General features: G+C 39.4%; 4 protein-coding genes across 4 annotated transcripts; all 4 read right to left on the reverse strand.

Annotated features, from left to right (window-relative positions):
• Positions 1–801: 801 nt before the first annotated feature.
• LOC122766601 (extracellular calcium-sensing receptor-like) lies at positions 802–13,176 on the reverse strand. Its single transcript, XM_044021592.1, has 9 exons — positions 12,930–13,176; positions 12,403–12,697; positions 12,201–12,287; positions 11,673–11,942; positions 10,002–10,208; positions 9,650–9,925; positions 9,052–9,279; positions 1,921–2,044; positions 802–1,817 (listed from the first exon to the last, which is right to left on the reverse strand). The coding sequence occupies exons 1-9, from the start codon at positions 13,160–13,162 to the stop codon at positions 913–915; spliced, it is 2,625 nt and encodes an 874-aa protein (XP_043877527.1). The 5' UTR covers positions 13,163–13,176; the 3' UTR covers positions 802–912.
• Positions 2,776–5,600, reverse strand: LOC122766604 (vomeronasal type-2 receptor 1-like). The gene is made up of 3 exons (XM_044021595.1): positions 5,322–5,600; positions 4,809–5,075; positions 2,776–3,137 (listed from the first exon to the last, which is right to left on the reverse strand). The coding sequence occupies exons 1-3, from the start codon at positions 5,436–5,438 to the stop codon at positions 2,901–2,903; spliced, it is 621 nt and encodes a 206-aa protein (XP_043877530.1). The 5' UTR covers positions 5,439–5,600; the 3' UTR covers positions 2,776–2,900.
• A 3,453-nt stretch (positions 13,177–16,629) lies between the features above and the next one.
• LOC122766167 (extracellular calcium-sensing receptor-like) lies at positions 16,630–19,994 on the reverse strand. The gene is made up of 5 exons (XM_044020826.1): positions 19,942–19,994; positions 19,416–19,685; positions 19,109–19,171; positions 17,705–17,813; positions 16,630–17,626 (listed from the first exon to the last, which is right to left on the reverse strand). The coding sequence occupies exons 2-5, from the start codon at positions 19,674–19,676 to the stop codon at positions 16,716–16,718; spliced, it is 1,344 nt and encodes a 447-aa protein (XP_043876761.1). The 5' UTR covers positions 19,677–19,685; positions 19,942–19,994; the 3' UTR covers positions 16,630–16,715.
• Positions 19,995–24,280: 4,286 nt separating this feature from the next.
• Positions 24,281–26,044, reverse strand: LOC122766169 (extracellular calcium-sensing receptor-like). The gene is made up of 3 exons (XM_044020834.1): positions 26,038–26,044; positions 25,351–25,548; positions 24,281–25,278 (listed from the first exon to the last, which is right to left on the reverse strand). Exons 1-3 carry the CDS (start codon positions 26,042–26,044, stop codon positions 24,368–24,370), a joined length of 1,116 nt encoding a protein of 371 aa, XP_043876769.1. The 3' UTR covers positions 24,281–24,367.
• Between the last annotated feature and the right edge of the window lie 1,456 nt (positions 26,045–27,500).

Genomic DNA, 27,500 nt, shown 5'->3' on the forward strand with positions numbered 1-27,500 from the left:
AAAACACAAAAACATATAACATTTTATTTAAGGTCGAATAGGAAAAATTCAGGAGGGGTAATTGGCAGAAATTTAAATAATTCTTTAAATTAACTCTTGGGTACAGTTTTCATCAGTGACGTGTAGTCAGGGGAGGCAGGTGAGTGCCAATCATGACAAGTAAAATACTAACAGTGATAAGAGTAAATTAATTTGTCCACTTGACTGTTCTATAAATTAGTTTTCTGCATGATTTCAGCATTTCTATGGTCAAAATCACTGAATTTACACATTTCTTGTTCCAATACATGGGAGAAGGGCGAGGTGAGGCAGCAATGAGCTCAGCCTCAATTCCTCAATTCTTCTGACTGATGTAGGCAGTTGGTGCATGCCCATTGCTGTCTCTCTTTATATCGCCAAGATACATGTTTGATTACACATGTACTGCACATGCTGACGTTCCACAGTCCGTCTAATATATTTAAGGAATGTGTCTGACCTATTTAGTCTTTCTGAGTGGTCATAAATGCGCAGTGAAAATGCACAGGGTGAGGCTGAAAGTACCGTGCCACACTGATAGGGGGCAGTGCTGAGCCCCATAGGCAAAATGGTTAATATGGGCATGTCCCAGCATTGCTCTTCTTCTACGCAGAGGTCTGCTTTTACAACAGCGTGATAGAGATATTATTGGAGAAGGATAGACACATAGACAACATATACGTTTACATTTTAAAAAATGGAATTTGACCTTATATTAAATATTCTTTTGTTTGTTTTGTAATTGTATTGTTGAACAGTATGGAATTAATTAAAGCATAATTAAAAGCTTTTAAAACAACTAAATGTTTCAATTAAGGTTCATATATTTGTACATCCGATTTCAGGGGAGTCAGTGCCTCACCAGTCATGAATTTCACTGCACGTCACTGGTTTTCATGTGCCTCGACCCATGATGGCTTTCTTTGTGTTTCTCTCTGGTCTCAACAGGATTATATAACATTTGGGTCCAAACAGGGCCACCAAGAGGCCAAAACTGGAGGCCAGGATGGCAAATACCTCCACTGCATCTGCATATTTGCCTGGTGAGCTGATGTAAGCAGGGACAAAGGCCACCCACACTGCACAGAAGATCAGCATGCTGAAGGTGATGAGTTTGGCCTCATTGAAACTGTCTGGAAGATTCCTTGCTAGAAAAGCTAACAAACAACTGAGGACGGCCAGTAAACCAATATAACCAAGTAAAACTGCAAAACCAACTGTGGAACCAACTATACACTCATAAACTATCTTGTCACTGTGATACTGGGTGTTTTTATGAGGCACTGGTGAAGCAGAGACAAGCCAGACAGTGCAGATTGCTGCTTGAACAGAAGTTAGAACAAGAACTGTTCCTCTCTGCTGCACAGCACCAAACCACTTCAGACTGGACTCCCCTCCTGGTTTGGAGGCCCTGAACACAGCCAGAACCACCATGGTTTTCACCAGGATACATGAGACACAAAGCACAAAGCTGATGCCAAATGCTGCATGTCTTAGTTGGCAAGTCCATGATCTGGGTCGTCCAATGAAGAGCAATGAACACAAGAAACACAGTTTGAGTGACACCAGTAGAAGAAAACTGAGTTCTGAATTGTTGGCACGAACTATAGGTGTGCTGTGATGATGGATGAAGATGCCCAGAACAACAACACAGATAAATGTGCCCAACAGTGAGGTGGTTGTCAAGAAGATACCCAGAGGCTCATGGTAGGAGAGGAACTCTGTTTTCTTAGGAACACAATGGTCACGCTGGGGGCTGGACCAGAAATCTTCTGGACAACTGGTGCACTCCATGGAGTCTGAGAAAAGACGAGAAGTGATGAGATAAATGTTACATGTATCTCATCACATGTTACATGATACAACATCTCTGAACTGTGGTGTTTAAAACTTTACACTCACTAGTTGTATTGCTGATCTTTCCCTCAGAACAAGGGACACAGTCAAAACAACACTCAGGTTCCCCCTTCTTTCTGGCCATGCGGGTACCTGGAGGACAGCTCTCACTGCACACTGACCGAGGAGGCTGTGTGAAGAAATATTAGTATCTGTTGATCTAATCTATAATGAGCAAGGAAAATGGATGTTATTCAAAAAAAAGTAAGAAATAACCTGTTTGGATTCAAAGTTCCAGAAGATTTTGTCTTCATTCAGTGTGACTTCTTCACCTTTTAAGGCTGACCTCTTAAACTCACCCACACTCTGAACTATTGTTCTTCCATCAGGGAGCCACACCCAGTTCATGATGTCATATATTGGTAAAGGATCACCATTTTCATCAAATGACACTTCATCACCAAATGATGTGGTGAAGTTGACTTTCTCCAAATAATGCATAATCTATGAAATTCCAGATTAGGGAAGAAAGGAAAATTGAAAATTACTACATAATGAAAAGGTTTATTTCAGTTGAGTTTATTCATGAACATGAAATCAAGAGTTGGGCATGAACTGATATCATGCCTGCATGGCCTGCATTTATTTACACTTCACGCTCAAATACAAAGGATTAAGTGAATTCAGTGTAAACTGATATCACACCTGCCATGGCTCCATTCTTTGTAAATGAGCACAGGTGTTGTTGCTGAAAGGTCCTCTCCCTGGCTCACACTGCAGCATGTCATCAAGAGCATACGCCAGAGCGTACACAGCCTTATACACATTATACTCTGGCCTGAGGTTTGAAACATCCACCAATTCATTCTCCACATTCTCTTCAGCTTCCTGTCCAGTGCATACTTCTCTTCCAGCTTCCACCCAACCTGCAGGAGGTGGTGCAAATCTACACTGAAATGTGTGTTCCCAAAACTCATTCACCTGGATGAAGAGAATGGCCAAATTTGGGTTTTTGAAATAATTACACATTTTCATTGTTGGTAGTCTCATATCAGATTGAAACATTTAATTCTCACCAGGCTATTTCTTTCAGTGTTGTTGTGATGTAGGTCAGGACTTATTTGTAACAGGAAGTCTCTCAGTCCTGGTATTTCTCCTCGGCGAATGGCGATCCCCAGTGTTCCAGCCAGGTATGGCATGATGTGGGGAGTCTGGAGCACAGCAGCTGATGACCAGCCTTCACTGGCGATCCACTGCAGGCCTGTCACATTCTGTTTCACCAACTGTATGCATATTGCATATGTGGAAGTGTAATCTAGTTTCTACAGTTAATGTCATACACAAGCATATGGATTAAAAAGAGAAGGACCTGACTGCAGACAAAATGCCGGACCTTTGTACCTCCACAGCTCAAGTCAACCTGTCGCTTTCTACTTGTAAAACTGAGGTCATTATACTCGGCCCTAAACCCCTTGGAGAAAAACCTTCTGACCACATTGTCACATTAGATGACATCACCATGGCTTCCAGTTCCACTTTGAGATACCTTGGAGTTATTTTGGACCAGGAAAAATCATTTGATTCACACACAAAGCTAATTTACAGAGCAGCCTTCTTCCACCAGTGGAACATTATGAAAATTAAAAACATTTTGTCTTAAAAGGATGTCGAAATAATTTTTTTGCTACATTTAGATCAAATTACTGTAACTTCTTATTATCAGGATGTTGCAACTCGTTTGTTAAATCCTTCAGTTAATTCAAAATATTGCAACAGAGTTATGACAGGAAAAGATAGATCATATCACTCCAGTGTTAGCTTTTCTACACTGGCTCCCCGTACAGTTTAGAATTTAATTTAAAATCCTCCTCCTCCACATACAAAGTACTTAATAATCAGACCCCAGCATACCTCAAAGAACTAGATATACCTTATCATCCTAACACATGACTTCAGTCCCAAAATGCAGGCAGCAGGCTCCTCTCCTGTGGAACCAGCTCTGTGTCAGTTCAGGAGGTGGACACTCGCTCTGTTTTTAAAGTTAGACTCAAAACCCTCCTTTTTGATAAAGCTTATGGTTAGATCTGGCTCAGTGAAACCTGAACCATCTCTTAGTTGTGCTGCTATAGGTGTGGTACACAGAGTGCTCACTTTATAACTCCCTCACACTCAGGGTATGAATATGACTTCATTACTTGACCTTATTTTTTTTCTCTCCCCAAGTTTGCGCTTTTCCTCCCTGTACTCTCTCGCTCTGTGTCCTCATCTTGCAGGTGACTCCCGAGCTGCAGGATCCAGATCCAGTTCTTAGGCTATTATTAGTAGTAGTGTTTTCATCATTATTATGCTGTGATTAAAACTGATGTCCCTGGATTCACTTAGTCATTATTGTTATTGTAAGTTTCTGTAATTTGGTAGTTCCTTGTAAGTATTGGCCAACTGTTGATTCACAGTTCTTTGCATGTGCGGTCTTATGGTGCCACCTTGTGGTAACAATTGGAATGACTTTTGCTAACTGATGCAATTATTTGTTAGATTTCCGTCCCTTTTTTTTTTTTATTACCAGCAAACACAAAAACACACGCACTCACACACGCACACACACACATTCAGGTTTGTGTAAAGCCTGAATCAATATTTTTTGGACTGATATAGCACCGAGTATTGGTGACGACTCTTGGGCCAGGACCAGTTGTCCAAAATTACCAAAACTATTAAGAAGCAGGAACTGCAACTCTGCATTTGAGTTGACAAAGGAAACACAGCATTTTCTGCAAGTCTGTCAAAGAGTAACATGAGCAGAGGGATGTAATTTTGTTAGTGAGCAGAAAATGCTCTGAGCAGAACCTTAAACAAATCTGAGGTGTAACATGATTACTTACATTTATTTGACACAAAATAATATGATTTTGCAGTATTGTTATATGTCAATCAAATTATATATCAACACCTACCTCTTTCATGAGGCTAACCATGCGATTCTCAGGTGAAAACACAATCACCACCCGAGCTGTAGATTTCCTTATCACATCCACTATTCTCCTAATTTCAATGGGATCATAACGAGGCAAAATCTCTGTGTAAGCCAGACAACCTCCAGCAGTTGGACCCAGATCAGAGTGAAATGATCGAGCAGCATTGACTCCATATGCATCATCACTGATGAGCAGACCTGCCCAAGTCCAACCAAAGTGTTTTAGAATTTGAATCATAGCATTCACCTATGTGGATACAGAACATAGGGATTAGTGCACAGGCTGAAATTATCTTTCACTAGAAATCCTGCCTTACAGGTTCATCAACATCCTGTGTTTTATCACCATATTTAAGTGTTGTATATTCATTCATGACTCTCTTCATCCATTATATAGAAAATGTTGCCAGCTCTCATCAGGGTTAGGGTTATATACAAGTATTTACACACACAATTTATTTTATGTATTTTGATGTTGTAAATAGATTCTCACCTGAAAAATATCACTTGGGATAGTCCTAAAGAAAGATGGAAAATTTTGTCGATCACTCAGGCAGGAACATGTGGCAAAATAACTCACCTGCAAAACAAGACCATGTATCAAAAACATAGTTTGCAGATGTTTGTATTTTGAATTAGTTAAATACCCAATTTTCAGACCTTAATTGAATATGAAATTAAATCACAATAATGATAAAAACTTACCAGAGGCACTCTGTACAAACCTAAGACTGAGGATATGGCAATAGTACCCGTGGAGTAAGAATCACCCACAATTCCTAGGAGTGGGGGAGTTCCTACACATCTCTCCTCTAATGTAACTTGCTCTTCTTGACCACCAAGTAAGGACAGTGCTACACTTATTCCAACCCCTACTTGAACACAGTTATCATACAGACTGTATCCCAGAGTCACATTTGGCAGCAGGTTGGAGTTTCTGTTGATCTCATCGATAGCAAAGGCCATGGTCTGAGCCTGTCTGAATCCTATAACATCAAAACTAACAACATAACATAAGGGTAAAAATACATTATACAGTAACTGTACAGAACTACACAAGTTCTATAACTTCAGACACTCCACACTCTGCAAATAATGAGCTAAAGATCAACACCAAATAATATGTAAATGCTTCATACAGGTCAGATGTGATGCTATTATTCCACATATATTCCACAATATTCAGGCAGCTTACCCATAGCAGGTAGGCTGTGGTGGCTCTGAGGTAAAAGGTACATCAGCATAAATAGGATAGAAGTGAAGTCTAAAAAGTCCACCTAGAATCACATCTCCAGTTTTGTGCATCCCATTTAAATTAAACTGTCCCTGTAACTGACACGAAGATGGATAATAAAAAGAAGACACAGCAGAGGAAAAGCAGGAGAACAACATTAAACAGAGGAGACTGGTGTCTAAAAATAACCTCATGACTTTGCTCTGGTTCGTCCTTGTCTAAGTGCAGTCTCATCACAATATCACCAAATTTTATGTATTTGCAGTGTTGTTCATATTTGCACACCACCCATCAGTGCAGAGGAAGAACCTGTAAGGGCAGGGCCTAAGTTATATCCCATCTGAGACTGATTAATTAATCTATTCATTGTACAGTTTTTCAACACAAAGTTTGTCATATCTGCCAGTAGGGGTCTCTCATTCACAACAATTCCAAACGACCTAGTTTGATGTCATGAAGCAGCTTGCAATTATAGCAATTTTAGTCTGGGAACAGCTTCGGCTGTAGAACACACAACAAATAGCAATGAGTAGTTATGATCCATTATAAGGAAAACAAATCACACAATAAAATAAAAAGAAAAAGCCAACTACTAAAGCCAGATATTTAGCTGTATTATGTATTATATTTTGCTATGTGCTTCACGATAGATATGTTGGTAACCAGTATAGGCTCTCCGACAATATCTGCCCAACGATAATATCGGATATTAGCCTATTATTTTAATATTTATTCATATCGGTATCGGCTCTTCTGCCGATAATGAAAACCTGATAAAGTAATGCCCAGATTTTGTGAAAGCATGCAAGCAAATGTTTGGTAGATAGTATGTGCGCTGTTTTAAGGTATGCAATAATGAGTAAAGGTAATTCAATTGAACAAGAAGTGCCTTTTAGTTTGAAAGTCACGGCATTGCTCAAGATGCGACAAACAGTGAATACCCAGAGTCTGATTAACTGCACCTTGACTGCACAAACATACCACATTTAGCTAAGAACTTAGAACATATTTATCCTGAACAAACTCAAGACGTGCATCAGACGTGTTCTCGCTCTGCCCGTTTTACTTGAGCTTGTGAAAGCCGGTATTGAGGCTTAAGCACTTGGTAAACTTAAGCACTTGGTAAACTTAAGCACTGGACAATATCGGCATATCGAATAAAAGCCAATATCGGCCATCCCTAGAAATTAATCTAGCACTCTGTAATACACTCTGTTATACACTAAATAGAATCATCCACCTGGGAAATCAAACAATATTTTTCTTTTAAAAAGATCAGGAAATGTCCTAATCCATGCTCTAAACAACTCCAAACACTATATACATACATCAGCCCTGTAGATGGTGCTGTAACACTGTTACACCAAAAACAGAGATGTTGTGCATGCCAGAATGAATGAAGGCAGAATGAATGAATGATTAAAATGATTTTATTAAAGCATTGATACAAAACCCTGTATCAGGACTCAAACCATGGAATATAGTCCTCAGTCCATCTATCTGTATCACTATCACATACACACAGGGAAAAGTTTAAGGAAACTCACAAAATGATTTGTAACATTTGGAATCCAGTTTGTATTTGGTCATGGACATAAGTACATTTTAAGTCTGAGTAGGCCACTATATGGTTGTGTTGACAAATTATCTTTCTTATTCATTACGTCCAATACTATGTTATGTATTCAGCCTTCTCCCTTAAAGCATTATATAAATATTACCATTAATATATTATTATATGCCTGTCTTATTAATTTATTAATTGTAAAAATAAAATGAATTAATCCTGTCTTTTGCTTTTTTTATGACTTAATGTCTCGACCCATGATGGCTTTCTTTGTGTTTCTCTCTGGTCTCAACAGGATTACATAACATTTGGGTCCAAACAGTGCCACCAAGAGGCCAAAACTGGAGGCCAGGATGGCAAATACCTCCACTGCATCTGCATATTTGCCTGGTGAGCTGATGTAAGCAGGGACAAAGGCCACCCACACTGCACAGAAGATCAACATGCTGAAAGTGATATGTCTGGCCTCATTGAAACTGTCTGGAAGATTCCTTGCTAGAAAAGCTAACAAACAACTGAGGACAGCCAGTAAACCAATATAACCAAGTAAAACTGCAAAACCAACTGTGGACCCAACTGCACACTCATAAACTATCTTGTCATTGTGATACTGGGTGTTTTTATGAGGCACTGGTGAAGCAGAGACAAGCCAGACAGTGCAGATTGCTGCTTGAACAGAAGTCAGAACCAGAACTGTCCCTCTCTGCTGCACAGCTCCAAACCACTTCAGACTGGACTTACCTCCTGGTTTGGAGGCCCTGAACACAGCCAGAACCACCATGGTTTTCACCAGGATACATGAAACACAAAGCACAAAGCTGATGCCAAATGCTGCATGTCTTAGTTGGCAAGTCCATGATCTGGGTCGTCCAATGAAGAGCAATGAACACAAGAAACACAGTTTGAGTGACACCAAGAGAAGAAAACTGAGTTCTGAATTGTTGGCACGAACTATAGGTGTGCTGTGATGATGGATGAAGATGCCCAGAACAACAACACAGATAAATGTGCCGAACAGTGAGGTAGTTGTCAAGAAGATACCCAGAGGCTCATGGTAGGAGAGGAACTCTGTTTTCTTAGGAACACAGTGGTCACGCTGGGGGCTGGACCAGAAATCTTCTGGACAACTGGTGCACTCCATGGAGTCTGAGAAAAGAGGGAAAGTGATGAGATACATGTTTAAACAACAGCTCTGAACTGTGGTTTTTAAAACTTTACACTCACCAGTTGTATTGCTGATCTTTCCCTCAGAACAAAGGACACAGTCAAAACAACACTCAGGTTCTCCTTTCTTTCTGGCCATGCGGGTACCTGGAGGACAGCTCTCACTGCACACTGACTGAGGAGGCTGTGTGGAGAAAAATCTATATTCGATTGAGTAATCTATAATGAGTAAGGTAGTGTGAAAAAGTAATAAATAACCTGTTTGGATTCAAAGTTCCAGAAGATTTTGTCTTCATCCAGTGCAAGTTCTTCATCTTTGAAGGGTGACCTCTTAACCTCACCTACTCTCTGAACTTTAGTTCTTCCATCAGGGAGCCACACCCAGTTCATGATGTCATATATTGGTAAGGCATCACCATTCTCATCAAATGACACTTCATCACCAAATGTTGTGGTGAAGTTAACTTTTTCCAAGTAATACATAATCTATGAAAATCCAGATTGGGGACAAAAAGAAAAATGAAAATGAAAACGTTTACTATTGTGTTAAGGATAACGTATGACCACAGTAATCACAGCAGTGTCTAATATTTAAAAATGTATTCTATACACTAAATTTAATTATATATTGCTGCGTCTCCACCATGGTATGGTTTAGTCTGGTACAGTACGGTATGGTTTGGAATGGTAAAGTCCTGGTAAAGTGCTGGTAAAGTCAAGCTTTGTATGAGAATACAGTGTGGCTGTTTGCCTCGACTGCCATCGGAAATTTACGCTGATCGTTTTTCTTTTGCCCAGTCAGGTGACTGTCGTGGGTGGAGCTACTCTCACATACAATTTTACTGTCATATCTCACCTGCCATGGCTCCAGTCTTTGTAAATGAGCACAGGTGTTGTTGCTGAAAGGTCCTCTCCCTGGCTCACACTGCAGCATGTCATTAAGAGCATACGCCAGAGCGTACACAGCCTTATACACATTATACTCTGGCCTGAGGTCTGAAACATCCGAGAACTCAGTCTCCACATTCTCTATAACTTCCTGTCCAGTGCATAATTCTCCTCCAGCCTCCACCCAACCTGCTGGAGGTGGTGCAAATCTACACTGAAATGTGTGTTCCCAAAACTGATTCACCTGCAATGTAGTTCTTTTTTTTAAATAATTCCAACATATTAGTCCGTCAAATATCAAATCAGAGGGAAGCTCTCACCATGCTGTTACCATCTGTGTTGTTGTGATGTAGATCAGGACGTATTTCTAACAGGAAGTCACTGAGTTCTGGTATTTCTCCTCGACGGATGGCGATGCCCAGTGTTCCACCCAGGTACGGCATGAAATGAGGAGTCTGGAGCACAGCAGCTGATGTCCAGGCTTCACTGGCCATCCACTGCAGGCCTGTCACATTTTGCCTCACGACCTGTGCATTACATTATAACAAGTATACACTACGAATTAATACCTTCATGCAAAGTATGAGTAAGAACAAGTATGATCTAATTTAGACAGCTAATGTTTTACATTATTACAGGAGATTTTTAATTTATCTTAATAAGCAGTTCTAATTCTAACAATCTCCTAATAACAGCTTTACCAATTGACCGACAATAAAAATAAAAATAGTGATAATACAGTCTGATAGACATTAAGTCTATGCTTAGTCATATGAATTTGTACTTCAACTCCTACCTCTTCCATGAGGTTAATTTCCACCAATCCCCCCTCTCCTGGCCATGTGCATTTGTTTTCAACGGAGCCAGCAAAAACAGGAGCCATGTCCATGCTGGATTTTCATGCTTCTGTGTTTTTCAATTCTCACCCTGCTCGCTCGGTCAGAGAGTCGTTTCCTCTTTCTTACTTCCTACGACAACGGTTCTCTGCTTATTTTTGGCAGACTCTGTCTTGATGAACGTCTAAAATAACACTATCACTGCATTGATCTTATAGCTGATACCTGGCTGGAGGGTGTGTGTGAGTGTGTCTAGTGCCGTGAAACTATTTCTTTGTTTGTTTCTCGTGAGACCTCCTGATTCTGAGGACTCTGGTTCAGCAGCCCTGATCTTGCATGGCTGGTTTTCCACGAACAGACGGTAGGAGGAGTGGAGATTGCTCCCAATCTCCCTGCAACAAGACTTTTAACCATCACAATGACTCTGAAGATGTTAAATCAGGGTAAAAACCCTGCATCATTCTTTTTCAAGAGAGCACCATGTTTAATAAAGTACCAATAATGTTGCACCATTCGAACTCTCATTATTATTTTAATTTATTACATAAGGCCTGGCAGAAAAGAGAAAAAAGGGAATTTCAGACTAAATCTAGACTACAGGTTTTCTACAGTGACAGCACACATCTACACAGCAAGTTTAAAGATTTCTGAACTAAAACATTTCTTTACAACACACAAAGATGTCAGGACACAAATTCCAGTTAGAACTGTAACTACTAATGCAGCCGTCTCAAGGGCCCTTCCTCTTTACAGAGAGAAGGATGTCCATTTACTCATTCAGAACAAAACTCCATGTTGGCAGTAAAAGTTTCAACGAAGCATGAAAATATTAAGGATTGTTTGAATGTTCCTATGTTATGTTCATCTCATAAGGTTCAAGAGAGATTAGTGGGTTTTCCAAATATGACATTATAATATTTTCTTATAGAATAGATAACAGATAAAAGTTAAAGAAGAATGGTTTCAGGAAACATAGAGGGTGTTCAAATAACACATCTTAAAGTTTCCCTTTTATATCCTTTCTGATCTGACTCTGAGTTGTATGCAAATTACCTTATAATAGCTGAGTGTTTGTGTTGCTTACTTTTGTCTCGACAGAACATAAATCACTTTTACTAAGAGACATCAAGACAGCAGAGTATTCAAGACAAATACCTCTTCCATTAGTTGGATCATATGACTCTTATGTGCAAACACAATCACCACTCGAGCTGTAGATTTCCTCATCAAATCCACTATTCTCGTTAGTTCGGCAGGGTTGTCCCCCCAGGGCAAAATCTCTGTGTAAGCCAGACAACCTCCACCAGCTGGACCCAGATCAGAGTGAAAGGATCGGGCAGCGTGGACTCCATAATCATCATCACTGATGAGCAGACCTGCCCAAGTCCAACCAAAGTGTTTTAGAATCTGAATCATAGCATTAACCTATGTGGACACAGAGCAGAGGGATTAGTGCATAGGCTGGAATCATCTTTCACTAGAAATCCTGTTAAACAGGTTAATCAAAGACTCATGTTTAATCCCTGTCTTCAAGTGTTGTATATCTGACACCACACAACTCTGTCACTGAAACACGTAACATGACTGGTGATACACAACATATCGGATATTATTGATAGTAGTATATTCAGTGTTATTATAAAGGATGTATTTTCTATATTTATTCAGCAGATTAATTTTCACCTGAAAATCATCACTCGGGATCGTCCTAAAGAAAGATGGAAACTTTTGACGGTCACTCAGGCAGGAACATGTGGAAAAATAACTGACCTGCAAAACAACAAGAAATATTAGAAGAACTTTTTACTTACTTTTTTTCAAGGTTAATCACTCATGACAATTTCATAAACCTTTAAACAATTTTTGAGGTGAACACAAAACTTACCAGAGGCACTCTGTACAAACCTAAGACTGTGGATATGGCAATAGTACCTGTGGAGGAATAATCACCCACAACCCCTAGGACTGGAGGAGTTCCTACACAATTCTCCTCCAATGTAACTTGCTCTTCTTGACCACTGACTAAGGTCAGTGCTGCACGAAATCCAATTCCTAGTTGAAGGCAGTTATCATACAGACTGTATCCCAGAGTCACATTAGGCAGCAGGTTGGAGTTTCTGTTGATCTCATCAATAGCAAAGGCCATGGTCTGAGCCTGTCTGAATCCTATAATATCAAAACTAACAACATAACACAAGTGTTTACGATAAATTAAATAGTAACAATACAAAATGTAACGGCAAACGAAACATGACTTAAATGGCATATAACACACTGTAATTATTTTATTTTACATTAATCATATATACGTATATATGTATATTACATATATACGACAGTATATATGTAATATACAGTCTACTTATAGACTTGGGTTTCATCAGCTCTGCACTGTTTCCCTCACTGACTCACCCATAGCAGTCAGGCTTTTGAGGCTCTGAGGTAAAAGACAGGTCAGCATAGGTGGAAATGAAGTTGACTGTAAACAGTCCACCAAGAATCACATCTCCATTTTTGTGCATCCCATTTAAATTAAACTTTTCCTTTAACTGACAAGAGGAGGAATAAAGAGAAGAGGACACGGCAGAGGAGAAGCAACAATACAACATGAGGAAGATGAGGCTGGTGTCTAGAAATGTCCTCATGACTTTCCTCTGGCTCATCTCTTCACGCAGTGCAGTCGTATCACAATATCACCACATTTTATTGATGGTGCCCCTTAATCTTGTAACACCACCCATCAGTGCAGAGGAGGATGTAAAGCTGTAGGGGCAGGGCCCAAAATAAATCCCATCTGATACTGATTTGAATATTTTATTAATTATTTTTTATTATTATTTTAGCTTTGGTATTAGAATGGATACCATGATAAAAATAACAGCTTTTGATATGTGATTGTTGAAATTATAAAATACAAAATATATAAAAATAATTACATTTTACCTGCACTACTCTGCTTTTTTTCTGTCAAAAACTTGGTCATCATTTTTAATTAATTTTAATAATACATAAAACATAAAATGTTACCCTTTTTTTTTTTTTTACCCATTTTACCCTTCACTTACTTACATGGTGCAGTACTTATTTCTATCAATAGATGTCAGTAGTCGGTTGGCTACTCAGCTGTTTAGTGCTATACTGTGAAAAGGAAGTACTTAGGCGTGGACGTGGTGCAAAGCTAAGACTGACCTGTTGTTTCGTTACAGGTGAGGAAAAGTACACCAGCACCATATAACGTTATATTAAGATTATTTACACTGTTGGTATGAGGTTATTTGTGTTTCAGGTTGTTAACTGACAAATAAACCAAAACGCTAACCGTTGCTAGCCTCCAATGCTAATGCTAATTGCAAGCCACCCATATTAGCTGTGCAGCCTTGTAATAATACTGGTGATTTGCAGGTGGAATGCAGGTGGAATAGTTAATGTGTACAATTTATGAATGTGTTTTTCTGTATCACACTGGATGGAACTAACATTTTAAAGTGTTAAATGCTCACTTTTGCGTCTGTAATTCCTAATCAAATAATAAATAAATAAATAAATAATAATAAAGCTGTCAGGATTCAGGGTTTGTATTCCGAAATGTGAGCAGCAGATGGAGGAAATAACTCCCTTGGCTGCTCACTCAGGAGGAGACGAAAGTGATGCGCTGTTCAAATGAGACGGTCTAGCCCCATGGATGTATTGTAAGAACTGGACAGTGGTCACCAACACGGTGCCTACGTGCCTGGTTGCTTGTTGGCAGCGAGTAAGGTGCCCGCAGCACAGTTCAAGAAATAACAATGACGTAATTTTTATGTCCACAGTCGGTGGACATGATGCTCTGTGAATGTAAACAACATAGAGCTGCTGCTAAGGCTGCTTCGGTCGATCTGGCATGTTAATGATGGTTGATTGTTGCTATCGCTCATTGAATTGTTTGCTGATGTCCATCAGGAAAAATGTGGCAAAGAACATTCACGGCAAACCGCTGACCTCTTTTAATTATTTTCATATCAACATTTCTAGTTTTTCATGTTTCAATTGTGATTTTCTTAATGCGAAATGACAAATGTAAAATTCACAGGACTTGTTTGCTTTACGAAGACAAATACACAGTATTGTATGATTTTACGTACATCCTGCTGATATTAAAACTGTTATGCACGGTGTTGCAAATGTTGTGCATGTTTTGTTTTCATAGGATAACTGCATATATGAGAGCACATGCATGTTCTCATAAGATCACTCAGCAAAATATGATTGATATTGTTCATAAAGAAATTGTGATAATCATTAGAGGTATGCGCTGGAATTGATGTGCTCACAATTTACTGCATCGTTTTCATTGTTTAAATGGTAAAATGCAAATACGTTAAATTAGCCTTCTGTATTATTCTCTACCCCTCAGGTCTCAAAAAGGTTGCTGACCCCTGATATAGACCCTGAATTGAGAAATATCGGCTATATCAGCTAGGGGAGTGCAGTGCAGAGCTAAGGCTGTCTTTTTGTTTGGTTACAGTCTTACGTACAGTAAGTGTGAATATTTATGTTTTACAGTCATTTGTTCTTTACCAGGTATATACACTATATCTATTTACAGTATATCAACAAATAATACTATGTGTGTGTATGTATGTATGTATATATAAAAATGTATGTACATATATACAGATGTTGATCGTTTCCTGCACATAAAAAGGTAAACCAGACTACTTACTGTCTTCAATTTTATTTGACGATCAGAATTAAGTCTGCAATTATCTTGCATTGATAACAATTATCACTCAACTGATTTGACAACGTTTATTGAGTAGACATTGGCTATATTAACCAGCCCATATGAAAACAGTGAATAGTGAATCATGTCACAAAAGGAGCAGGAATAAATGAACACACATTAAATCCTAAACCTATTTTACATGTTATAAAATGTGAAATATACACTGATCCCCAACACTTTAAAAGTCATTTGTTTTTCCAAATAGATTTAGAATATACAACATATCTAGTTAAAAATTTCACAGAAATGGATCCAATAATTTTTGAGTAATGCAAGAATAGATGTCTCAGACCTAGACAACCTGAAGTCAGAGTCTGCGATTCTAGAAAGAAACGTCACAGTTCACATAATATAAATATTGCCATCTGCTCATTTCCTTGATAGGATATATGTGAGAACCCCAACATCTTGTGACCACATGCACTGTCCACCGATGCTCCAACACTTCTCTGTCCAGTTGGTGGGAGCAAAGAAGACGAACAAAAATGATGGTAACCATGGGCACTGGCTTGAGGTAATGTGAGGAGTTAAATTCATCCCTTAGCTGTACAACAATTGGTATATTTTCAGATCTTCTAATAGCGAGACATTTTAAGTCTGTTGATTGTATGTTTCCTGCAGTTCAGTCATAGTGAAGGATATGGAGAAGTTTTAAATTGTTGCATGTTCTCCATCATTATGTGACTGATGATGTTTTCAAGGAGAGGAGGTGTTTAAATTTAGCGGGACAACCAGTCTGTGGAAATCGTGTCTTCAACTCCAATCAGCTCCACACTTTCTGAATGAATACTGTTAGATTCAAGTTGGCTCAATTCTTATTAAGTTTAATGGGAAAGTACTTTGTTAATTTTAATGGTACAAATTAGCCAAAAAAAGTTAGACCTTTATTTATGTCCTCATGACATGTTTTTTGGAGCATGAGATCCAGCTTTTGCATATTTACATATTAATGGTAAATATGTTGCCATATTAATTGGGGATTACAGTAGCCAAAAGCGTTGATTGGGCATTTAAGCTATACCACAGCATGATAACATAAATAAACATGGAAAATAGCTGACTTCTGTTATGGAGGACATCTGCCCACCACCATTATCTATGTATATGGTGCTAACTGAACAGGAAGCTTAGGGATATGTTTCTGAGGCGAGAAAGTTGATACATCTGAATGAACGGATCGTCCATTGAGCAGCATCGAAAGAAACATACACATACATAGATGTTAATAGCACACTGGAAAAGAGAAAAGTCATTCAAAAAAGAGAGCATGAATAGATTGCACAAGTTATAAGATATATTACACTTAAATACATTTATTTACAATTCATCTTTTTTCATATACATAATATTGAAATATATATTAAAACATTATTTTAGCTGTATTTTTGTGTGTAAATTTAGCTAGAATTGACTAATGTGGTCTCTTGGCATTTCTATGATACAATGCCACGACCCATGATGGCTTTCTTTGTGTTTTTCTCTGGTCTGAACAGGATTATATAACATTTTGGTCCAAACAGCGCCACCAAGAGGCCAAAACTGGAGGCTAGGATGGCAAATACCTCCACAGCATCTGTATATTTGCCTGGTGAGCTGATGTAAGCTGGGACAAAGGCCACCCACACTGCACAGAAGATCAGCATGCTGAAAGTGATGAGTTTGGCCTCATTGAAACTGTCTGGAAGATTCCTTGCTAGAAAAGCTAACAAACAACTGAGGACGGCCAGTAAACCAATATAACCAAGTAAAACTGCAAAACCAACTGTCGACCCAACTACACATTCATAAACTATCTTTTCACTGTGATACTGGGTGTTTTTATGAGGCACTGGTGAAGCAGAGACAAGCCAGGCACTGCAGATTGCGGCTTGAACAGAAGTCAGAACCAGAACTGTCCCTCTCTGCTGCACAGCACCAAACCACTTTAAACTGGACTCACCTCCTGGTTTGGAGGCCCTGAAGACAGCCAGAACCACCAGGGTTTTCACCAGAATACATGAAACACAAAGCACAAAGCTGATGCCAAATGCTGCATGTCTTAGTTGGCAAGTCCATGATCTGGGTCGTCCAATGAAGAGCAACGAACACAAGAAACACAATTTGAGTGACACCAAGAGAAGAAAACTGAGTTCTGAATTGTTGGCACGAACTATAGGTGTGCTGCGATGATGGATGAAGATGCCCAGAACAACAAGACAGATAAATGTGCCCAACAGTGAGGTGGTTGTCAAGCAGATACCCAGAGGCTCATGGTAGGAGAGGAACTCTGTTTTCTTAGGAACACAGTGGTCACGCTGGGGGCTGGACCAGAAATCTTCTGGACAACTGGTACACTCCATGGAGTCTGAGAAAAGAGGGAAAGTGATGAGATACATGTTTATACAACATCTCTGAACTGTGGTGTTTAAAATGTTACACTCACCAGTTGTATTGCTGATCTTTCCTTCAGAACAAGGGACACAATCAAAACAACACTCAGGTTCCCCCTTCTTTCTGACCATACGGGTACCTGGAGGACAGCTCTCACTGCACACTGACCGAGGAGGCTGTGTGGAGAAAAATCAGTGTCTGTTAGACTTATAATGTTTAAGGTAGAGTGATGGTAGTCTGAAAAGTAAGACGTAACCTGTTTAGATTCAAAGTTCCAGAAGATTTTGTCTTCATCCAGTGTGAGTTCTTCATCTTTGAAGGCTGACCTCTTAACCTCACCCACTCTCTGAACTTTAGTTCTTCCATCAGGGAGCCACACCCAGTTCATGATGTCGTATATTGGTAAGGCATTACCATTCTCATCAAATGACACTTGATCACCAAATGTTGTTGTGAAGTTGACTTTTTCCAAGTAATGTATAATCTATGAAATTCCAGATTAGGGACAACAATTTAAATGAAAGTGATTACTATTGTGTTAAAGATAACTCATGACCACAGTAAATAAAGCAGTTATTAACATCTACATCAACAAATCTAATTTACATTTATTACAGACGGGAACATAAACTACTGATTGAATATTGTTGTGTTCAAGTATTAAATGTGCACTAATTTCTACACACTATATTCTACACATAATCTATGAAAATCCAGATTAAGGACAAACATTTAAATGAAAGTGATTACTATTGTGTTAAGGATAACTCATGACCACAGCAGTTATTAACATTGAAAAATCAAATGTAACTTTATTACAGACAGAAACATAAACATACTGATTGAATATTGTTTTTTTCAAGTATTAAAGGTGTACTAATTCCTACACACTAAATTTCACTCTATGAAGAATATCAGAAGTAGGATTTAGTGTCGAGTTCACTGTAAACTGATATCTCACCTGCCACGGTTCCAGTGTATGCAAATGAGCACAGGTGTTGTTGCTGAAAGGTCCTCTCCCTGGCTCACACTGCAGCATGTCATCAAGAGCATATGCCAGAGCGTACACAGCCTTATACACATTATACTCTGACCTGAGGTCTGAAACATCCAATAACTCAGTCTCCACATTCTCCATAACTTCCTGTCCACTGCACAATTCTCCTCCATCTTCCACCCAACCTGCTGGAGGTGGTGCAAATCTACACTGAAATGTGTGTTCCCAAAACTGATTCACCTGCAATATAGTGCATCTTAAATTGATCACAATATATTTTTTCCTAAATATATCAAATCAGAGGGAAACTCTCACCATGCTGTTTCTGTCTGTGTTGTTGTGATGTAGGTCAGGACGTATTTGTAACAGGAAGTCCCTGAGCCCTGGTATTTCTCCTCGACGGATGGTGATGCCCAGTGTTCCACCCAGGTACGGCATGAGGTGAGGAGTCTGGAGCACAACAGCTGATGACCAGGCTTCACTGGCCATCCACTGCAGGCCTGTCACATTCTGCTTCACCACCTGTTGTTGCATAATAACAAGTAAATAAATTTATCATTCATTCATCACTGTCATAGCAGTAACATTTGATATAGTTTCCAAAGATGATATCTAGACCAACGTATGTTTTAGACACTATTAAAAGTAAAATTCAATAAAACTTACTAACCAGTATTTTACAAATTGCAGTTATAATATTATTAATGGAATGCATTTTGTTTATAGTCAAACATTTTGTCCATCTAATCTCTTTTTAAGGACTGACCTCTTCCATGAGGTTAATCATGTGACTGTCATATCCAAACACAATCACCACTCGAGCTGTAGATTTCCTTATCACATCCACTATTCTCCTAAATTCAGCAGGGTTGCCACCCTGGGGCAAGATTTCTGTGTAAGCCAGACAACCTCCACCAGCTGGACCCAGATCAGAGTGAAAGGATCGGGCAGCGTGGACTCCATAATCAGAATCACTGATGATCAGACCTGTCCAAGTCCAACCAAAGTGTTTTAGAACCTGAATCATAGCATTCACCTATGTGGACACAGAACAGAGGGATTAGTGCACAGGCTGGAATCATCTTTCACTAGAAATCCTGCTATACACGTTAATCAAAGACTCATGTTTAATCACTGTCTGTTGTGTATCTGAAGCCACTCAATACTGTAAATGAGACGCCTAACATGACTAGTGATACCCAAAATATTGGATATTGTTAATTCAAACATATATGTAAATGTTCATGAACTATTTACTTTTTTCTCATTCAGTATTTTGAAGATAGATTTACCTGAAAATCGTCACTCGGGATCGTCCTAAAGAAAGATGGAAACCTTTGTCGGTCGCTCAGGCAGGAACATGTGGCAAAATAACTCACCTACAAAAAATACAGACTTTCATTCATTCAATATTCTAAAACATGTTTTAATGTTAATTGTTATGTTCATAGATTTAATTTATTTAAACTTACCAGAGGCAATCTGTACAAACCTAAGACTGTGGATATGGCAATTGAACGTGTAGAAGAAGAACCACCCACAATCCCTAGGACTGGAGGAGTTCCGACACAGTTCTCCTCTAATGTAACTTGCTCTTTTTGACCACTGAGTAAGGTCAGTGCTCCACGAAATCCAATCCGTAGTTGAAGACAGTTATCATACAGACTGTATCCCAGAGTGACATTAGGCAGCAGGTTGGAGTTTCTGTTAATCTCATCAATAGCAAAGGCCATGGTCTGAGCCTGTCTGAATCCTACAATATCAACCCTAAAAACATAACACAAGTGTTTACGATAAAAAACAAACATTAAATCGTAAGTATATAAAGCAACATGTTTCACAACTACATATTATGAATTCAGTCAGATAAATAGTTCACACATAAAAACAAAATGTGAAAGCAAACATAACATGACTCAAAATGGCATATACACACAGTAATTATTTTACATTAATCATACATACAGTCTACTTATATATAGAGTTTGATCAGCTTTGTGCTGTTTCCCTCACAGACTCACCCGTAGCAGTGATACTTTTGTGGCTCTGAGGTAAAAGACAGGTCAGGACCTGTTGAAATTAAGTTGACTGTAAACAGTCCACCAAGAATCACATCTCCAGTTTTGTGCATCCCATTTAAATGAAACTGTCCCTTTAACTGACAAGAAGAGGAATAAAGAGAGGAGGACACAACAGAGGAGAAGCAAAAATACAACATTAGGAAGATGAGGCTGGTGTCTAAATATGTCCTCATGACTTTCCTCTGGCTCATCTCCTCATCTGCAGTGGAGGCTTATCACAATATCACCACATTTTATTGATGGTGCCCATGTTGATTAATGTTGTAACACCCGCCCATCAGTGCAGAGGAGGAAGTAAAGCTGTAGGGGCAGAGCCCAAAATAAATCCCATCTGATACTGATTTGCACTAAATGACTTTGTAGAAATTACTGTTCATGTTTTCCTTTGGCATTTTGATGTTTGATTGTAGAAATTCGAAAATGAAAAGCCACAACTCAGAATATTATTAACACTTTTTATTCAAAAATGTAAATTTTACAGTTCCTACACTTCAAACAAACTTAAAAAAAAATATATTTACATTTTTAAAACATTATTTAAATATTATTTAAAACATGTTGTGTTGGACAGTACTTATTTCTACCAGTAGATATCAGTAGTGAGCTGGCACAGCATAGCATACACCAGAGACCCCGTTGCACAGCTGAGACTCTTTCTGTTTTGTTACAGTGACAGCTAAATAAAATACATATGCATATGTCTAACGTACAGTGTGATTGTTCACTGTATGTTTTACAGTAATTTTCTTCATCTCCAGGTTTATAAGTTACACCCATACTATCTGTAAATATGTGTGTGTGTGAGATAGGCTAATTCAATCACAATATAATATTGTTAATTGTAATGTGACAGAGGTTCAATATACATCAATTTAACGATTATTTATTGCAAGAACACAGATTGCCTCAGATGTGTAATGGAACAGTGCCAAATAATGAGCAGTTCTCGATATGCACCAGGACACTGACTATCAATTAATGAGCTGTTCTAAACATCCACAAACAATCCAAAGAAGAGACTAGTCCCAGGTATATAACATCAAAATTCAGAGGAAGTTGAGTGTTAAAGATTGTGCTTAAGGAAGCCTGGATACCCTTCCAGAAAGCATTTAATTTGGGATAGTCCCAGAAGATATGATAATGGTTAGCAACAGTCGAGCTACATTGTCTCCAGCATGGCATATATGCACCTTTATACCTCTTCTGATATGGTGTCCTGAAATATCTAATAATATTCTTCCAGCAATGCTCTCTCCAGCTCATAGAGCTGGATGTTGACCACTGAAAGGACCAGATACTGCCCCACGCCTCGTCAGAAATCTTAATCCCCAATTCCCTTTCCCATTTACCTTTAATGTATAGATTGTTGTTAGCATTAGCATTGGAAAGAGCTGTGTAAATCTTCAAGGGTCATAGTCATGTCATTTTTCAGGATGTGGTCAAATTCTGATTCAATATCTGAAAGGTCAGTTACATTCAGGGTCAATATATGATCGTAATTGCAGGTATCTATGAAATTTGATTTGTGTCAAGCCACGGGTCTCAAGGTCTCAAAGCTGTGTACAGTGTTTTTTTGAGTAAGTGAAATGAGTGTTGTGAGGCCATACCTCAACCACGATTTGTTAGGAACAAAATCTGAGTCATAAGCAAATCTGAACCATCTGAATATTCCCAACATTCTATGTATCTCACAAGCTTTGATGACCTTCTGCCAGACTTGGAGTGTGTAGGTCAGGGGTGTCAAACATACGGCCTGGGGGCCAGAACCGGCCTGCCAGAGGGTCCAATCGGCCCACAGGATGAATTTGTTAAAATTTCACACTAATCTAAACATAATGTCAAATGCTCCAGATACCCGTCACTAAATGTTTGTGCCTTTTATAGATCCAGTGTGCTGTGTAAATGGTAAATTTAGGCATGATATTGTTGAAATTGCACTTACAAAGGAGAAAAATCAAAGGGGTTCTTGTTGTTCATAGGTTATTATGCTATTATTTTACTATTTTTACTGGTCCGGCCCCCTTGAGATTAAATTGTGCTATATGTGGCCCCTGAACAAAAATGAGTTTGACACCCCTGGTGTAGGTCAACCTAGGGTTCCCCAGCTTGACACATTAGACCCCTGTCCACTGGGGAACTGATTAGACATATAGGACTCCAGCTCTTCCCACCTGGCAGTATATGTTTCATTATACCAGTATAAAGGTGTGGCTATTTTGTGCAGCATAATAATAGTTCCTTAGACAAGGGAGACCCAACCCTCCACTTTCCTTGGCGAGTTGAAGGGTGGCATATTTAATCCTTGGTTTCCGGCCCTGCCAGATAAATCTGGAGATCCACTTGTCCCACTCCCTGAATTGATTTTCACTGACCTCTATGGGCAAGTTTCTAAAAAGGTAAAGCAGTCAGGGGAGGATATTCATCTTAACTGCACTTATCCTAGAATTAAGGCTCAAGAAGATGATCAGATTCCATCGGTGTAAATCAGCTTTTATACTTGAGGATATTGCCCGGAAGAGCCTCAAGAGGTCTGCAGTCAGGTATTACTCCCTCCTGTAGGATGTGGTTCTTCAAAATTTAACATGTTCTGTAGTTTCTCTCTGAGAGTTGCTGGGGTTTGTTCCCTTTCACCGGGAGCCCTTGGCTCGCCAGATCTGCTGTCGCTTCCTCCACCGTACTGTAGATTTTCGGCCCTTCTTCGTAGGACACCTTCAGGTGTGCTGGGTAGAGGGTCCGGAACTGCAGATCTTTATCTTTCAGGATCCTCCATGCCTCTGCATACTCCTTCCCCATGGCTATGATCTCCAGAGGATAGTCGTGGTCGAGGTTTATCTTGTTGTTTGTTCCACATAAAACCTCTCTTCTGCCACGCCAGGCTAAGCACTTCTTCCTTAATGGTGAACCACAGGAATTTTACAAGGATCGACCTGGGCTGTGAGCCATCTAGTGGGGGAGATGATAACGCTCTGTGTGCTCTTGATGAGGGCATGTTGAGATTCTTTCAGAAGTAGCCTCTCCACCAAATGGGTCATAGATTGCGATTCCGATTCCGCTCCCTCCGGGACCCCGTATAGTCTGAGCGTCTCCCTCCTCGAGTAGGCTTCCAACGATGTCACTTTTAATTGGAGCTCTTCCTGTGTTGTTATCATCTCGGGCAATATCTCGAGATATATCAGAATTTTAATAGCCATTAATATTCTGCTGTGGTCTTTTGTCAAACTCCAAATAATTAGAAAATACAAATAAAATCATCAGGTCCATATAGACCCTTTCATTGTATACAAACATTCCAAGCCTAGTAGCCTGTAGCCTGTCGACTAGTTCCACTTTTACTTGTACAAACTTGTACTAGTTCTACTACTTCTACTAGTTCCAGGCCGAGTGTGTTTTCTGGCCCCAAACTGCACTTGACACCCCTAGTGATACATCTGAATAGTCCGTCCATTGAGCAGGGCATCGAAAGAATCATACACATAAAAAAGGGATCCTGAAGTAATTTTACATTTAAATGAAACAAATTTTAACCATTTTTTTTGTTTACATAATATTGAAATATATATATGTTAAGAAATTATTTCAGCTGCATTTTTGTGTGTACATTTTAGCTAGAATTGACTAATGTATTCTCTTGCATTTACTATGATCCAATGCCTCGACCCATGATGGCTTTCTTTGTGTTTTTCTCTGGTCTGAACAGGATTATATAACATTTTGGTCCAAACAGCGCCACCAAGAGGCCAAAACTGGAGGCCAGGATAGCAAATACCTCCACTGCATCTGCATATTTTCCTGGTGAGCTGATGTAAGCAGGGACAAAGGCCACCCACACTGCACAGAAGATCAGCATGCTGAAAGTGATGAGTTTGGCCTCATTGAAACTGTCTGGAAGATTCCTTGCTAGAAAAGCTAACAAGAAACTGAGGACGGCCAATAAACCAATATAACCAAGTAAAACTGCAAAACCAACTGTGGACCCAACTACACACTCATAAACTATCTTGTCACTGTGATACTGGGTATTTTTATGAGGTGCTGGTGAAGCGGTGACAAGCCAGACAGTGCAGATTGCTGCTTGAACGGAAGTCAGAACCAGAACTATCCCTCTCTGCTGCATAGCACCAAACCACTTCAGGCTGGACTCACCTCCTGGTTTGGAGGCCCTGAACACAGCCAGAACCACCATGGTTTTCACCAGGATACATGAGACACAAAGCACAAAGCTGATGCCAAATGCTGCATGTCTTAGTTGGCAAGTCCATAATCTGGGTCGTCCAATAAAAAGCAAGGAGCAGAGGAAACAGAGTTTAAGTGACAGCAAAAGCTGGAAGCTGAGTTCTGAATTGTTGGCACGAACTATCGGTGTGCTGTGATGATGGATGAAGATGCCCAGAACAACAACACAGATAAATGTGCCCAACAGTGAGATGGTTGTCAAGCAGATACCCAGAGGCTCATGGTAGGAGAGGAACTCTGTTTTCTTTGGAACACAGTGGTCACGCTGGGGGCTGGACCAGAAATCTTCTGGACAACTTGTGCACTGCATGGAGTCTGAGAAAAGAGGAGAAGTGATGAGATACATGTTTATACAACATCTCTGAACTGTGGTGTTTAAAATGTTACACTCGCCAGTTATATTGCTGATCGTTCCCTCAGAACAAGGGACACAGTCAAAACAACACTTAGGTTCTCCCTTCTTTCTGGCCATACGGGTACCTGGAGGACAGCTCTCACTGCACACTGACCGAGGAGGCTGTGTGGAGAAAAAAAAACAATATTCGCTGTAGTTATTTATAATGGTTGAGGTATAGAGATGGTAGTCTGAAACAGTAATAACTAACCCGTTTGGATTCAAAGTTCCAGAAGATTTTGTCTTCATGCAGTTTGAATTCTTCACCTTTAAAGGCTGACCTCTTAACCTCACCCACGTACTGAACTTTAGTTCTTCCATCAGGGAGCCACACCCAGTTCATGATGTCATATACAGGTAAGGCGTCCCCATTTTCATCAAATGACACTTGATCACCAAATGTTGTAGTGAAATTGACTTTTTCCAAGTAATGTATAATCTATGAAAATCCAGTTTAGGGACAAAACACACTGACAATGAAGTATGTTAAGTAGAATCAAGTTCAGACAAACATAATGTTTGAATCAATTGTTTGTGTAGACAATGAAAGTGTAGTCATTTCTATACACTAAATTTTACTAGAATACCAGAAGTAGAATTTAGTCCATTATTTCTTTACATTTCACAACTCCAAATGAAATACAATGGATCAAGTGGAATTGACCAAAGTTATATCACACCTGCCATGGCTCCAGTCTTTGTAAATGAACACAGGTGTTGTTGCTGAAAGGTCCTCTCCCTGGCTCACACTGCAGCATGTCATCAAGAGCATACGCCAGAGCGTACACAGCCTTATACACATTATACTCTGGTCTGAGGTCTGAAACATCCAATAACTCAGTCTCCACATTTTCTATAACTTCATGTCCGGTGCACAATTCTCCTCCATCTTTCACCCAACCTGCTGGAGGTGGTGCAAATTTACACTGAAATGTTTGTTCCCAAAACTGATTCACCTGCAATATAGTGCATCTTAATTTGAATTCAATATATTTTTTCCTATATTTTTTACCAAATCAGAGGGAAACACTCACCAGGTTGTTTTCATTTGTGATATTGTGATGTAGGTCAGGACGTATTTGTAACAGGAAGTCCCTGAGCCCTGGTATTTCTCCTCGACGGATGGCGATGCCCATTGTTCCAGCCAGGTACGGCATGAGGTGAGGAGTCTGAAGCACAACAGCTGATGTCCAGGCTTCACTGGCCATCCACTGCAGGCCTGTCACATTCTGCCTCATCACCTGTTGTTGCATAATAACGAGTAAAAACATTCATCACCATTTGTTCATCACTGTCATAGCAGTAACATGTGATATAGTTTCCACAGAAGATGTCATACACCGACGTATGTTTTAGACACAATCAAAAGTAAAATTCTATACCATTATTATTGAAATGCATTTTTTTTATTGTCAAATGTTTTGATCACAAATCTTTTTAAGGACTGACCTCTTTCATGAGCTTAATCATGTGACTCTCATATCCAAACATAATCACCACCCGAGCTGTAGATTTCCTCATCACATCCACTATTCTCCTAAATTCAGCAGGGTCGTCACCCCGGGGCAAAATCTCTGTGTAAGCCAGACAACCTCCACCAGCTGGACCCAGATCAGAGTGAAAGGATCGGGCAGCGTTGAATCCATAATTAGAATTACTGATGATCAGACCTGTCCAAGTCCAACCAAAGTGTTTTAGAATCTGAATCATAGCATTCACCTATGAGAACACAGAGCAGAGGGATTAGTGCAAGGCTGAAATAATCTTTCACTAGAAATCCTGCTAAACAGGTTCATGAAAGACTCATGTTTAATTACTGTCTTTAATTGTTGTATATCTGATGCCAGACAATGCTGTAAATGAGAAACATAATATGACCAGTGATACACAAAATGTTGGATATTGTTAATTCAAACATATGTGTTCTTGCTCTATATACATTTTACTCTATCAGAATTTTGAGGATAGATTTACCTGGAAATCGTCACTCGGGATCGTTCTAAAGAAAGATGGAAACCTTTGTCGGTCGCTCAGGCAGGAACATGTGGCAAAATGACTCACCTGCAAAAAATACAGACTTTCTTTCATTCAATATTCTAAAAAAATATTTTAATGTTTATTGTTATATTCATAGATTTAATTT

Source organism: Solea senegalensis, linkage group LG3 (assembly GCF_019176455.1).
Source record: "Solea senegalensis isolate Sse05_10M linkage group LG3, IFAPA_SoseM_1, whole genome shotgun sequence".
Lineage (NCBI taxonomy): Eukaryota > Metazoa > Chordata > Actinopteri > Pleuronectiformes > Soleidae > Solea > Solea senegalensis.